Source organism: Cokeromyces recurvatus (genome assembly GCF_025118155.1).
Source record: "Cokeromyces recurvatus strain NRRL 2243 chromosome Unknown BX663scaffold_47, whole genome shotgun sequence".
Classification (NCBI taxonomy): Eukaryota; Fungi; Mucoromycota; class Mucoromycetes; order Mucorales; family Mucoraceae; genus Cokeromyces; species Cokeromyces recurvatus.
The window spans coordinates 81,750-95,969 of NW_026251433.1; the positions used below are offsets into that span (position 1 = coordinate 81,750).

Sequence of the window (14,220 nt, forward strand, 5' to 3'; positions counted from 1 at the left end):
TACTATTACTGTCTACTTGACGAAAAAAAAATAAAGTGTAATTTATTGAGCTGGTATTTTCAGGAACACTAGAGTAAAAAAAAAAAAAAGAAATACCTACTAAAAAAAAAAAAAAAAAAAAAAAATTTGGATCCCGATTGATTCGAAAACCAGCCAATTGGAATTTAAAGAACTATGCTGATTGAGATTGGAATTCTTGCCATTTATCTACTATTTAGCACTGTATTTCCTTTCCTTTTCTTCGTCCTTTTCCCTGCTTACTAACACTATAAATCTTCATACAGTGAATACAACAACTAGAGTAAGCTATTTAAATTGATTCATTTCATTATCCAACTAGTCACTTTGGAGAAATACATATATATATATATATGTGTATATACATATAAGATAAAAATAACTACCGGGGCTGTAAGCATAAGAAATAAATAATAGTATTGGATTTATGTCATTTATTTGTTATTTGATTGGATAAATTTACTGCAGTTTAAATGGATGATCAAAATCATCAAAAGATATGATTTTTTTTTAATACAATATAATTTTATTTTACTTTACTTTATATCTTATTTTTTGTTTTTTTTTTCCTTTTATTTTATTTTAATTTATACTTATATCAATAAGAAAGTAGAAAGAACTTTATCTTTTAATTAATAGAAATAGAGAATCATGCAAGAATATAGAACTTATGTAACTTTAAATGAGTGTCCGCCTGAATTAAGCAAAAACAAATTGATAAAGCTTGTACCTAATCAGAATATCACTGTTATACCAGAATTCACTTTAGAGTCAGGAGTCAAATTAACTAATATACCTATTGCTTGGAAATCATGGGGTAAATTAAATGAAAAAGGTGATAATTGTATGATTATATGTCATGCTTTAACTGGTAGTGCTGATGTTGAAGATTGGTAAAGAAAGAAAAAAAATAAATAAATAAATACGTATAGTATCCATTTATTATATATATATATTTATTGATATATATATATATATTACAGGTGGGGTCCATTAATGGGTCCAAAGAGGGCATTTGATCCTACCAAGTTTTTCATTATTTGTTGTAATGTACTTGGCTCTCCTTATGGTTCTGCCTCTCCTTTGACAATTAATCCTGAAACAGGGAAAATATATGGCCCGGAATTTCCTCTAGTAAGTATTAGAGACGATGTTCATCTTCATCGCTTAGTGTTAGACTCTCTTGGTGTGAGACAAGTGGCTATTTGTATTGGAGGTTCCATGGGCGGTATGCAAGTATTAGAATGGGCTAAAATGGATGAAGATTATGTTCGAACAATTGTACCTATCGCTACATCTGGGCGTCATTCAGCATGGGGAATTAGTTGGGGTGAAGCGCAACGTCAATCAATTTATAGTGATCCAAATTATGGTAAAAAGAAGAAGAAGAAAAAAAAAGTGAAAGCAATAAAGAAAAAAAAAAAACGACTAATCCTTCTTTCTCTTTCTGTCTTTTTTTTTATCCTTATTTTTTTTATTTATTATTATCATTGTTACAGTGGAAGGATATTATACAGAGGAGAATCCTCCTGTTGTTGGTTTATCTGCAGCTCGTATGTCTGCTTTATTAACTTATCGATCTCGTAATTCCTTTGAATCAAGATTTGGACGTAAAGCAGCTAATTGGAAACCAAAAAGTCGACCCAGCTCACCTGCAGAAGCAAATCGTTTAATTCATAATGACGGTCATCGTTCAATCCATCTTTCAGAAACTCAAGATGAAACATCTAACCTTTCAGCAGATCCATCATCTATGCCTACACCGTTTATCTTTTCTGCACAATCCTATTTGAGATATCAAGGAAACAAATTTATTAACCGTTTCGATGCCAATTGTTATATTGCATTGACACGTAAAATGGATTCACATGATATTTCAAGAGGCAGGACAGAAGATTATTATGATGTTTTAGCTTCCATTGGTCAACCTGCGCTTGTGATTGGGATTGAATCGGATGGATTATTTACTATCTCTGAACAATATGAGTTAGCAGAGGGTATGGCAGATACAGAAATGATTGTGATTCAATCCCCTGATGGACACGATGGGTTTTTACTTGAATTTGATCAAATCAATAGACATATCCTAAATTTTATTAAACGTGTCTTACCAGATATTTATAACACAAGTACCTTATCTGAAGAAGAAGTAGTAGAGCAAAGTGAAGTACTTCAGGCTACAAAAACGAGTTTATTTGGTGAGGCTGAGGTAGATATTACTCAATGGTAGACTTACACACACACACACACACACATGTTATAAAACAAACGACAGATATCCTTATATTTTTATTTTATTTTATTTTATTTTATTTTTTTGATTATGTACGTACATATTCCTCACATTATAATCTCATCAAAAAGATATATCACATAATATACATACATAAAGGAATTGACAAAACCCTATTTCAGTATTTTATTATATACATATTTTTTTTTTACACACAACAAGTTATATATTTAAACTAAAGCATTTTGACCAAAGGTGTCATCCATCTTGGAAGCTACACCTTCAAAGGTTTCAGGATCAGTAGAATGCATTGCTTTAATATCAGATGTGATATTATTCATTAGTTTTTTATCCATATTTGTTTCTAATCCTGTTCTTTGGCCAAGAAGAGTGGTGCCTGCTGCTGCTGATGGGTTGCTACTACCCCCCATATGAAGACCACTGTTACCATAGTCACTACTTGCTGTTGCATTTTGTACATTTGTATTCAAAAAGTCTTGTGTTTTATTTGCAGCCTATTTTATTTTATTTTAGTTATTCATTAATAAAAGACTCTACTACATTGCACTTACTGTATCAATCTTATCAGCAATATGGCTGATGGTATTCTTTAAATTACTATTACGTTCAATAAATTGTGCTTCCATTTCTAATTCAATTATTATATATAGATGATGTATTATTATTAGTTAAAATAATTATAATACTACTACTATATTGCTGTGTGTGTGTGTGTGTGTGTGTTTTTTTTTTTTTTTCTGTTATCATACCAGCATCAGTCATTGCAGCTTCCATATTATTTTTTGTTGTATTCATCTTCAAGTATTATGTTATATAACTTTAATTCAATAAAAATAAAAAATAAAAAAAAGGAAAAAAAGAAAAGATAAAAGGCTTTTATATATATATATATATATAGATAATTGTGTTGTTGTTGTTGTTGTGTATTTCTTTTTAGTAGTGGTAGCAGTAATAACAAGCTTTACTCATTTTGGTTAAACAATCACTTATTATGCAGAGCCATAGAATTTTAACCTTTTATAGAAAGTTCTTATTATGTCATATTTTACAACAGTTGTAGTCATTATAGGAGGAGGAGAACGACCATTACAAACTCAGATTCTTATTTCTACGCAACAGTTACTATTGCAGTTCTATAAATAGTAAAAATGATATATTTACACCATTACTTTTTAATATGAAAAATCATCATCATCATATAATGCTTCTTCTTCTTCTTCTTCTTCTTATCATTGATGTTCTAATTCTTTTATTTTTTTTTAACACTATGTCATTTATTATTATAAAGTATAACCTTAAAAAAAAATAGGTGTCATACTAGGAAAAATTTAGATAAATTATTATTAAGATTATTATTAAGTATGTAAGTAAGTAAGTAAGCTTGTTTGTTAATTAGTTGGAATTTGTAATAGTAGTATTGGACCTATAGGATGGAACAGACGTTAGATCTTCTAATGTTTCATCGTCTACTAAAGATGGGACACTTGATAGAGTAGAAGAGTTCATCATGGTATTATTATTATCATCATCATCATCATTATCCTTCTTTGTAGTAGGGACACTACCATAAAAAATATAAGGTTGACATTTGACATATGAGGAAGGCGTATAAAATTCATGCCTTTCATTAACGTGACTTGTAAGACATTCTGAATTCATTGGTAAATAAAAATCCATGATATCTTCTTCATTTATTTCAACCCAATGATCCCTTTTACTTTCTAATGTGGGTGAAGGGGGTATGTATAATCCAGTTGTATCATCAATCGTAGATAACTTGTAGACCTCTGTTTCACCTGATTCCTTTAATGCTACAATAGCAGACTTCTTCTTTGCAAAACTAAAAGAAGAGGCAGAAGGCAAAAGCTTTTTTTTAGCAACTTGTTTATTCTTATCCTCTTCTTCACAATAGTCTCTTTTGATAAGTTCATCAATAGAGGAGCCCCTTTCAGATTTTTGCCAAAATTTGATAGGTTTTATAAATGATTTATATGTTGTTGTTGATGTTTCTGAAGTTGCTGATACCATTGTTATTGTTATTAGAGGGGAAAAAAATTAAATTAAATTAAAAAGAGAGAGAGAGACAAGGGAATACTTTATATTACAGGAAGAAATTTCTATTTATATTACGACAATGATTGTTGAAAAAAAAAAAAAGGTGTTATTATTGCTGTCATTGTTGTTTAAATAGCCAATAATACTATAGTATTTTGACCATAGTCATTTTTAATTTCAGAAACTCAAAATGATGTCTTTTTTTTTTTTTTTTTTTTTTTTTTTTTGGTGAAATATACAAGATAAAGTGTTTAGAAAAAATATTTCATCATCATCCTTTCATACATGTGTTTGATAAAGATGGATTTAAAATGGTGAATACAGAGAGGGGACAATCGTTTTTGATTTTTGGAGGGGTGAACCAAGTTTGAAGAGAGAGAGAGAGAGGGACACCAGAATGGTTGAAGAAGTTTCAATGAATTTCTTGGAAGTTATTAAGCTGTTTCAAATGTATGAGACACTATCGCGTAACTTGAAGAGACTATGAAGATATCACTTTGCGCTTGATAGTTCACTGACAAAGCTAGGAAAATTGGCCGTCTTTTGAAGAACGCCAAGATTGAGATGATAACCCATATAGTGTACAGAAGACAAGATATATGAGTTATTAATCCAATAACTTGTAAGTGGGATCATTATCTCCAAAATATTGCCTTTTATAAACTATCCATGTTATGTTTTCCTTTCGGTAATAATTTAGCCGAGTCATTATTGATTGGTCTAGAGATTCAGGTACACAAAATTTAGCAGCGCCAAGATCAAAGAAGAACTAAATATCAATTTTTTAAAATCAACAATTTTTGTTTTGTTCTCATATAGAGTAGTTTCTTCATTAGTTGAGTCAATTTTTATCAGTTTTTAAGCTTATTAAATTGGTCGTGGATGAAGAATAAATGCTTTGAACACCCAGAACCCTTATTACTGTGGCTTTTACATAAATATCAAATATTCATTACACAATAATATTGTATTAAACGATATCATCACGTCAAACATGAATTGTTAAATGTAAAGCCTCTAAATAAAACTCTTATTAAATAAGCAGTCTATCAAACACAATACCCCCCGATCATGCTTGTTGATAATATATATTATCAAGAGGTCAACATCTAACACAACACCAATGAAATAAAGAATCTTTATCATCTATTAACCACAAGAAAAGTATAAATTGCCAGATAGTTTGCGCAAGAAGAATAGATAGTTTTTTTTTTCAGAAATAATATGTTATGTGTGAAAATGTAGCAGCTAGTTTTCGTTATGTATTGCATAGAGAAATTATATCATTTCTTTATGAATTGAAAGGCAGTTGTTGCTGTTGTATTCCAAATAGGTAAAAGACATAGCTACGTTAATAACTTCTGATTACATTGAATCTTGTCATTCCTGACAATGTGTACTAGCAGCTTGAACAAAACTCTAGCTTAAATCGACTCTCTCTTTCACATAAATTGATAAACAGGCAGCTCCATGACTGTTACGACAATACCTCTTTATATAAATGTCAATACTTTTTTGCCTAAAGTGATAACAACAAAATATATTCTAAAAAAAAAAAAAGAAAAATTACATTATTCTAAGAGACAGATGTATACATATAAAATGTTATTATCAGAATAGTCAGTTGATAGAATAGGAATAGAATAACATAAAGACCTTTTATTGCGATAAAGTCAAGTATTTTATACATGTCTTTTTTTTTATTTGTTTTGTTAAACATTATAATATAAACTATGAATTATTAAAGTAATGGAAAGAAAAAAATAAAAATAAAAATAAAAAAAATAATGATATATATTTATATAAATTCATTTAAGCAGATTCTGCATGAGAAAGATTTTCCTTTTTTTCAGTGAATATTCCAGAATTGGCGTCTTCTTCACGACGAAGACCTTTTTCTGCAATCCACTTTTCTATGACTTCATGAGGAATCTTTTTACGAGGATTGTGTTCGAAAACAATATCCATTTCTTCAAGCTAAAAAAGAATAATAATTAAACTCATATTATATTCTCTTTTTTTTTTCCTATTTACCGTATAACCTTTAGTTTCAGGATAGGCAATAAAGACATGAAGAGCCATTAAAAAGTTAAAGGCGGCAAAAAGGAAATAAAGACCATATCGAATACGTTCCATTAATAAGGGAACAACAAAATTCAAAACCCAATTGAATAACCAATTTGAAGCAGTCGACAAGGAAACAGCCTTGGCACGAACACGAAGAGGATAAATTTCAGCAGGATAAATCCAACCTAAGGGGCCCCAGGTAGTAGCAAAACAAGCAACAAAGAGATAAATACAAGCTACAACTCCATCTGCCTTTGATTTACTAATCAATACTTGCCATTTACCATCTTGAGGGTTAATAGCCCATTGACCTGTAGATAGGACACCGCCTACAACCCATAAGAAAACAGACATCAGTAAAGCACCCACTATCATAGTCGGACGACGCCCCCATCTGTCGACATAAAGAATAGCAGGAATAGTCATGACAACATTTACAACATAGGAAACACCAGAAGAAACGAGTACAGCCTCTTGTGAATCACCAATACCAGCTTGTTGAAATAAAAAGACGACATAAAACATAATAATATTCATACCCGTCAATTGCTGCCAAACTTGAAGACATACACCAAGGGAGACACGATAGAACATACCTGGCTTCAATAAATCAGCATAACTATGAGAAGCGATTTCTTTATCAAAATGAATCGTAGCATTGATTTCCTCCATTTCAAGTTGAACTCGAGGATGATGAATATCACCATTACCATGAATATCAGCAATCACTTTTAAAGCTTCCTCTACTCGTCCTTTGCTAGCTAACCAACGAGGAGAGAAAGGAAAAGCCCACATACCTAAAGTAAGGATGATAGCAGGCACAGCTTGAACACCCCATGGAATACGAAAGGCAGCTGTATTTTTAATAAATTGACAGCCATATTGAATCCAAAAACTTGATTTAAATTAATATAAGTTACTATGATAATAATAATAATCAATCCATCCATCAACTTACGAAATCATAATACCCCAAGTGATAGCCCATTGTTGAACAGCAACTATACGACCACGAATTTCTTTTGGTGCAATTTCGGATTGATAAAGAGGAACAACCATTGAAGTAATACCTACTGAAATACCATTCAAGACACGACCTACACAGAGTAATGCAACACCATTACTTGCAGCTTGAAAAACTGAACCTATAATAAAGATAACCGATGCACCAATTAAAGTATATTTACGAGAATATTTATCAGCAAAGAAACCAGCAATTAAAGCGCCCACAAAGCAACCAGCTGAAAGAGAACCATTTATACCACCTTGTAACACTGAACCAGGATCATGAAAATAATCTTTATATCTACAAATCATAATGAATACCAGATTTTTTTTTTAAAAAAAAAGGTATAAAAAAACTACTTACTGAATGGTACCAATAACGCCTGAGTTTGAGCCAATATCAAAACCAAACATGATACCTGCAATAGCGGCAAATGCGCCAATTGCCTAATAAGTATACAAATATATATATATAAACATGTAAATAAATACTTTATAAATCATGATATATTTAATATTTACATAGACATTTGATGTGAGTCTCGTCAAATAACCCATATTGACGATTATTACTTTAAAATTAAAGATAAGATCAAATAATAATAATAATAAAAAGAATAAAAAAAATGTAAGAAAAAAGGTAAGAAAAAAAAAAAAGAAAGAAAGAAAAGGCTAAATTAATGAAATCAAATTTTGTCTTTTATTATATATATATATATATATTTTTTTTTTTTTAATTTTTAATTTTTTTAATTTTTTATTTTTTTTACCTTTATTTACCTCCTCTCAAAATACTAAATTCAGGGAATGGAGTACACATTCATCAAATAGGAAGTATTACTTAAGCCTTGAAGTCCTTCCATGTGATTTGTATAATGTAAAATTGTATTGGACTGGAAAATTTCATGTACAGAAGATGACAGTGATTAAGTAATCAAAGAAGTACAAAAAAAAAAAAAACTTACTGCTTTTCCCCTTAAGAAAAATGATCTTCTTGTGAGAAAATATTAAAAAGTTCCACAAGAATAAATAAATAAATTCCTGTCTATTGTTAAATATATTTATGATTCTTTTTCTTTTTTTAACAGGTTAGAATTTTACTATTCCACATAAATATGCATACAGGAATCTCTCATCTTCATTATTGACCACTTGATAACCTATTGAAATAAACATGTCAGTTACACAATCTAGTCATATTGTTATTATTATTATACACATATCCATTTCTCTTGTACGATAGCAAGTAGTAGAAGTAGTAGAAGTAGTTATAGTAGTCATTTCTGTATTACATTGAGTCTCGTTTCTCTTTTTTTTTTTATTATTATCAGAATAAAAAAGAAGGATATTGTACTTTACCTTCTACTTATTTATTATTTTATTTATCTATTTAAACAAAAAAAGATCAGTTTGCAATAAAGCAGAATATTTCTCTTTTGTTACTATTTTTCAAATCATCGGTATTCCGTGTAACAAAGTGTATACATGATAAATAGTTTCTTTTCTCTTCCCGCTTTCTTCCCCACATAAATTAACAAATTGGAGAATGTCTTACCATAAATTCTATGTGGGGACAAAATCATTCGTTTAATAAAAGTCGTTGTCGTTGTTTTAAATTAGGATGGATCTAAATCAACCATCTTTTATGCAGGAGATGTACATAACAACGTTATTTGACATGATAATATAAACTACTAGATTTATTATAAGAAAGAAGGGGGGGGAAGGAAAGAATGACTTGTAGCCTAGTTGAATGATCAGTATACTATGCTACAATATCAAATACGCCGCATTCTTCTGCTTTTCCTCAAAAATAGTGCTACTACTAAGGGGCTGTTTTCTACTCATTTAGAATTAGAATATTACAAGATGCGTGGCGGTGCTCGTTGTATGATGTTCCCCCGGTTTTATTAAACTGTATAACTTGATTCAATTACAGGGATTACAAGAAGGGTGCATTTATTTCAGTAAAAAGAATATCATGTCATGTTCCAAAAAAATAAATAAAGGCCTACACTATTATTCATGTTAAAGAACCGACTTCTTTTAGCTACAACTTGTTTCTTTTGTAAAGTGAATAAGTCAAAATAATCTCGATTTTTCTTTGTTAATCCCCATATATTCTTTTTTTTTGGTTCGCTTAATTTGCTATATAGTATTTTCAAATACATATTAAGAAAAAAAAAAAAACTATATTTGTATATAATGCATTCAAGGCAATGAGATTCGTATTGTTTCTGATAAGAAAATTGCAAAATGAAGGGTTTTGAACCAGCCAGTGTCTCATTAGTGAGTAGTCCATTCTTATTGTTGCGGATAGTATAAAATTAAATAAATTGTCCGCAATTATATTTAGCCTTCCTCCTCCTTCTCGCACCACCACCACAACATAATGTTGTGACTCTCTATTGACATAATACAAAGTTCTACCGAAAATCTGTAGCTGTAAAGTTGACTGCAGTTCTGTAGATATAATAAAGTCATTAGTGGCTATACAATCATCTCTCAAGCTGATCAAAGAATACTATGGTTCAAGATAAAGATATATATCTATATACATATATATACATATATCTATAAAGGGGTTCTAAATTGAAGAAGCATGTATGCTTGTTAACCTAAAGAAATTTTACTAGTAAACAAAAGAACATTTAGAATAGAATAGACTCAGATGGTTGGAACTTATTAATATAAATATCTCCTGTATAAAGAGATGATTGACTTAAAATAGCTTCAATAGGCGACAATAAGAATTCATAAATATTAGCCAATATTATACACATATAAAACATCACTTTCTCACTATTTTTTAACTTGTCAAGAAAATTGTCGTTCATGTCCATGCTATTTTAATTGTGACAATAACGGACAACTATCTACTGCTACATTACGTAATTCTTTCCTTCAAAACCATACAAATTTCCATTTACTCCAGCTATTATCTCATGCCTATAGATCTTTTTTTTTTTTTTCTACTATAAATAAAATTATCTTTGAACGCGTTATTATGAATTTTTTTTTACGAGCACGACGACTGAGTCCTTTTTCTTTAATCACACATAAAAATTTTCGGACATCTTCTTTGTCTGCTATATTTTTTAATCAACTCAACATGTCCACAGCAAAAAAAACTACAGTTAATTTAACAGAAAAAGTAGCTGTGAGCAATAAACGCGCTTCATCTCTAGACGATGGATCCGATAAAGATGTTAAAAAAGTAAAAACAACAAAGACAACAGTAACAACAGTCAAGAAAAAAAAGAGTTCAACATGGGAACCTTTTGATCCTTCATTACCAAACAACATGACATTTCCTACTCAATTTAATATTTCATCTAAACCTGAAGGTACCGTTAAAATTGCTTCTTATAATGTAGCTGGCTTAAATGCTTGCATCAAAAAGGGCTTCAATAGATATATTGATGCCGAAGATGCTGATATTATATGTCTCCAAGAAACCAAAGTCAACGCCCCTTTGTCTACTGCTGTTGATGATAAAGTATACAAATATCGTTATTGGTCATTTGATGAGAAAAAGGGATATGGTAATATAGTATACATGCATACATACATACATATATAACAGATTGCTAATCCCTCTTCTCCCCTCTTTTTTTTCTTTCTTAAAAAGCTGGAGTCGCTATCTTTTCTAAATTCAAGCCAGAACATGTAGCTTATGGAATACCTGGCTATGAGCAAAAGACGCGTGGAAGAGTGATTTCGTTAACATTTCCTGCTTTTACTTTAATTGGTTGTTACGTTCCTAATGCAGGTGATAAACTTGTTCGTTTGCCTGACAGACGTGTCTTTAATGATCACATGGAAAAATATATTCGTTCACTTCAAAAAGAAGGAAAAGCAGTTATCTGGACAGGGTAAGATTCATAATATATATATATGCATATATAAACGTAGATTGATGCACTCAACTTTATTTTATTTTTTAATAGTGATTTGAATGTAGCTCATACAGCTGATGATCTCGCACGTCCTGATACAAATCAACGTTCAGCAGGTTTCACAATTGAAGAAAGAACTGATTTTGATAAAGTTTTAAATCCCTCAACAGAAGATAGTTCTTTACCTGGCTTGATCGATACTTGGCGTCATTTACATCCTGACCAAAAAGGACATTATACTTATTATTCATATCGTTTCAGATGTCGTGAAAAACTGATTGGTTGGCGATTGGACTATTTTACAGTTACACCTGATCTAATCAATAATGTTGTTTCAAGTGAAATTAGACATGAAGGATGGGGTGCAAGTGATCATGTACCTTTAGTTTTAACACTAAAAGATGTGAAAATGGCCTAAGGAAGAAGAAGAAAAAAAAAGTAGTTACATAATAATTTTTCATTTATTTATTAGTGTATAAATAATATATGAATATACATATACATATACATATACATATACATATACATATACATATACATATACATATACATACATGTATATATATATATTTTTTTTTTGAAAATAGTTATAAATATCAAAAAAAAAAAGGAGAAGGGGGTTTTACAATGTCTACAAAAAGAGAGGGAGAGAAAAAAAAAAGTACATGCATAAATTAAGCAACGTTTGGTTTTTGTTCAATTTGATCCGGTTTTAAATCATGATGATGACCATCGGTAGAAACAGCAGCTGTCAGTGTAGGTGACGTTATATTAGATCCAGGGGCATGATTATAATAGGTGCCTGATTGTTGATAGTTAGCAGTAGAGCCCATCATATTACTTTCAACAGGATGATGGCCATAATCATGTGACATATAATCATGTTGAGGTATATTATATTCTTGTCCTTGTTGTTGACCATAATATTCTTGACTGTAATTAGAAGGAAGAGTTCCTTGTTGTTGTTGTTGTTGTTGTTGTTGCTGTTGCTGACTATAGATATCATGATAAGCCACGTTATTATTGTTATTATTATTGTAATCTTGGTATTGAGGTTGATAGGCTGTCATGTTTGCATTTTGATGATATCCATATTCTTCGTCATTTAAATTCATATAACCATTTGGATTAGAAGTAGGCGGTACAAATCGACGAGCATGTTGAAAAGGTGATGTAGAAGATAAGTTTTCGGAGGAATGCATAGCACTCGCTACTGCTCCTGCGCCAACAGCATTACTTAAATTATGATTCTCTGTCATCTTTATATCATAATCATCATCATTTGAATCAAAATTATTAGGACTATCACGACGACGAGTACGACTCGTACAACCTCCACGACGATTCAACCATGTAAAGATACCAGCAATCAATGCAACGCCAACTAAACGCAAGTATTAATTATTAAAACAAAAACTAGTATAATAAAAAGAAGACCTTTCATTTTCTCTCTCTCTCTCTCTCTCTTTTTTTTTTCTCACTTACCAAGACCACCAACTACTGAACCAGCAATAATAGCAGTTTTGTTCGGATTATCTTCTGTGTTATTGTCCTTTTCTTGTTGAGGGTTATTGATATTAGTAGAGGAACCTTTAGTTGTATTTGTAATGCTGGACTGATTATTTGAAGATTGTGTTGCTTGTTTCCCGGTCGATGAATTAACATTAGAAGTCGCAATAACATCAGCAGAGGAGTCGCTTGTGGGTTGTGGGTTACTATCCGAGACGAGTGTATTAGATGACGTAGCTACTATAGGATCTTGAGTACGTGTTGATTGAACGGGAGCCTGAGTGGTGAGTGGTTGAGTAGGAGCTTGTGTCTTTGGTGGTTGAGCTTGAGCTTCTGTCGTTGTTGTCGTTTCTTCTTTGGGTGGATCCACTTTTGAGGTAGTCACCGCAGGAGGTGGAGGTGCTGCTGTTGTTGCATCAGAAACAGCTGATGTTGTTGTATTAGAAACAGCGGGTGGAGGTGCTGCTGCTGTTGTTGCATCAGAAGCAGCTGATAGAGATGCTTCTGTATTAACTTGTTGTTGACTAACTCCAGCTTGTTGTGAATAAGTTAGACTTATAAAATGTATAACTATACAAAAAAGTATTGTTTTCTTTAAAGTAAATTTCATTAATCGAAAAAAGAAAAAGAAAAAAAAAAGAGAGAGAGAGAGAGGAAAGAAAAGAGAAAGAAAGAAACAAAGAAATATAATAAACGAGTTTGAAAGACAGTATAAAGTACCTGGTTTATTTTTATGGAAAATATTATATACTCCTTTTATTGTCTGAAAGAATCCCGAACCCATTCTAAAAAAAAAAAAAAAAAAAAAAAAAAAAAAAAAAAAAAAAAAAAAAAGACTGATTTATGTTACACTGCAAACTAACATTGATGTCTTAAATTAAGGAAGAGCAAGTATCAGCATCTATTTTTTTTTTATAATGGAAATAATCTGACGAATGGCATGATGTGCACTTTGCTACATAATAAATTTTATATCAGAAAGAGGAAGAGGAAGTCACTTTCTCGAAGTTTGTTGCAAATATGAAAGGTGCAATAGAGCTTATTTTGGACAAAGGTCTATTTTTAATAATATAATAAGTTTCGTGTTACATGTATCATTGATATGTAGAAAAAAAAAAGGATAATTTCCTAGTTCCCCTTTTTCTGAAATGCGGGGATTAAAAATATATTTGTGCCCTTTTGCTATAAGCAGTTATATCAATTATTTTATATTTTTAGTCTAATCCTTGCCCATTTTAATGTGATTTTGAAAAAAATAAAAATAAAAATAAATAAATTCTAAATATGCACAAGTTTGTTATTAAAGTTGTAATTAGTATCCTTTTTTTTTTTTTTTTTTGTAAACAGCATCTATATGATGGCTTATTTACCAATTTTAGTAAATTATAATAATACGCTTAGAATAATATTTTA

At 30.6% G+C, this 14,220-nt stretch overlaps 6 protein-coding genes across 6 annotated transcripts; 2 read left to right on the plus strand and 4 right to left on the minus strand.

The window, feature by feature from the left end:
* Positions 1–500: 500 nt before the first annotated feature.
* On the plus strand, positions 501–2,263 carry BX663DRAFT_526577 (homoserine O-acetyltransferase). Its single transcript, XM_051529925.1, has 3 exons — positions 501–911; positions 1,002–1,390; positions 1,518–2,263. Exons 1-3 carry the CDS (start codon positions 670–672, stop codon positions 2,246–2,248), a joined length of 1,362 nt encoding a protein of 453 aa, XP_051377939.1. The 5' UTR covers positions 501–669; the 3' UTR covers positions 2,249–2,263.
* BX663DRAFT_526580 (uncharacterized protein) lies at positions 2,239–3,009 on the minus strand. Its single transcript, XM_051529926.1, has one exon. The coding sequence runs from the start codon at positions 2,680–2,682 to the stop codon at positions 2,482–2,484; it is 201 nt and encodes a 66-aa protein (XP_051377940.1). The 5' UTR covers positions 2,683–3,009; the 3' UTR covers positions 2,239–2,481.
* A 502-nt stretch (positions 3,010–3,511) lies between these two features.
* On the minus strand, positions 3,512–4,367 carry BX663DRAFT_526581 (uncharacterized protein). The gene has a single exon (XM_051529927.1). The coding sequence runs from the start codon at positions 4,298–4,300 to the stop codon at positions 3,665–3,667; it is 636 nt and encodes a 211-aa protein (XP_051377941.1). The 5' UTR covers positions 4,301–4,367; the 3' UTR covers positions 3,512–3,664.
* A 1,626-nt stretch (positions 4,368–5,993) lies between these two features.
* BX663DRAFT_526583 (general substrate transporter) lies at positions 5,994–8,017 on the minus strand. The gene is made up of 5 exons (XM_051529928.1): positions 7,922–8,017; positions 7,764–7,846; positions 7,353–7,700; positions 6,362–7,289; positions 5,994–6,304 (listed from the first exon to the last, which is right to left on the minus strand). The coding sequence occupies exons 1-5, from the start codon at positions 7,955–7,957 to the stop codon at positions 6,140–6,142; spliced, it is 1,560 nt and encodes a 519-aa protein (XP_051377942.1). The 5' UTR covers positions 7,958–8,017; the 3' UTR covers positions 5,994–6,139.
* Positions 8,018–10,357: 2,340 nt separating this feature from the next.
* On the plus strand, positions 10,358–11,847 carry BX663DRAFT_526584 (Endonuclease/exonuclease/phosphatase). The gene is made up of 3 exons (XM_051529929.1): positions 10,358–10,944; positions 11,031–11,274; positions 11,350–11,847. Exons 1-3 carry the CDS (start codon positions 10,407–10,409, stop codon positions 11,714–11,716), a joined length of 1,149 nt encoding a protein of 382 aa, XP_051377943.1. The 5' UTR covers positions 10,358–10,406; the 3' UTR covers positions 11,717–11,847.
* On the minus strand, positions 11,817–13,591 carry BX663DRAFT_546793 (uncharacterized protein; the record flags this gene model as incomplete). Its single annotated transcript, XM_051530977.1, has 3 exons — positions 11,817–12,682; positions 12,784–13,377; positions 13,528–13,591. 3 exons carry the CDS (start codon positions 13,589–13,591, stop codon positions 11,973–11,975), a joined length of 1,368 nt encoding a protein of 455 aa, XP_051377944.1. The 3' UTR covers positions 11,817–11,972.
* Positions 13,592–14,220: the final 629 nt, after the last annotated feature.

Excerpts from the sequence above, each read along its gene's own strand:
- BX663DRAFT_526577 (XM_051529925.1), top strand. The coding sequence starts at position 670 with ATGCAAGAATATAGAACTTATGTAACTTTAAATGAGTGTCCGCCTGAA. Across the intron at positions 912-1,001 it reads AGTGCTGATGTTGAAGATTG|GTGGGGTCCATTAATGGGTC; the intron begins GTAAAGAAAGAA and ends TATATATTACAG. Across the intron at positions 1,391-1,517 it reads TTATAGTGATCCAAATTATG|TGGAAGGATATTATACAGAG; the intron begins GTAAAAAGAAGA and ends TCATTGTTACAG.
- BX663DRAFT_526580 (XM_051529926.1), bottom strand. The coding sequence starts at position 2,682 with ATGGGGGGTAGTAGCAACCCATCAGCAGCAGCAGGCACCACTCTTCTT.
- BX663DRAFT_526581 (XM_051529927.1), bottom strand. The coding sequence starts at position 4,300 with ATGGTATCAGCAACTTCAGAAACATCAACAACAACATATAAATCATTT.
- BX663DRAFT_526583 (XM_051529928.1), bottom strand. The coding sequence starts at position 7,957 with ATGGGTTATTTGACGAGACTCACATCAAATGTCTAT. Across the intron at positions 7,847-7,921 it reads GACTCACATCAAATGTCTAT|GCAATTGGCGCATTTGCCGC; the intron begins GTAAATATTAAA and ends TATACTTATTAG. Across the intron at positions 6,305-6,361 it reads CTGAAACTAAAGGTTATACG|CTTGAAGAAATGGATATTGT; the intron begins GTAAATAGGAAA and ends ATTCTTTTTTAG.
- BX663DRAFT_526584 (XM_051529929.1), top strand. The coding sequence starts at position 10,407 with ATGAATTTTTTTTTACGAGCACGACGACTGAGTCCTTTTTCTTTAATC. Across the intron at positions 10,945-11,030 it reads TGATGAGAAAAAGGGATATG|CTGGAGTCGCTATCTTTTCT; the intron begins GTAATATAGTAT and ends TTTCTTAAAAAG. Across the intron at positions 11,275-11,349 it reads AAAGCAGTTATCTGGACAGG|TGATTTGAATGTAGCTCATA; the intron begins GTAAGATTCATA and ends ATTTTTTAATAG.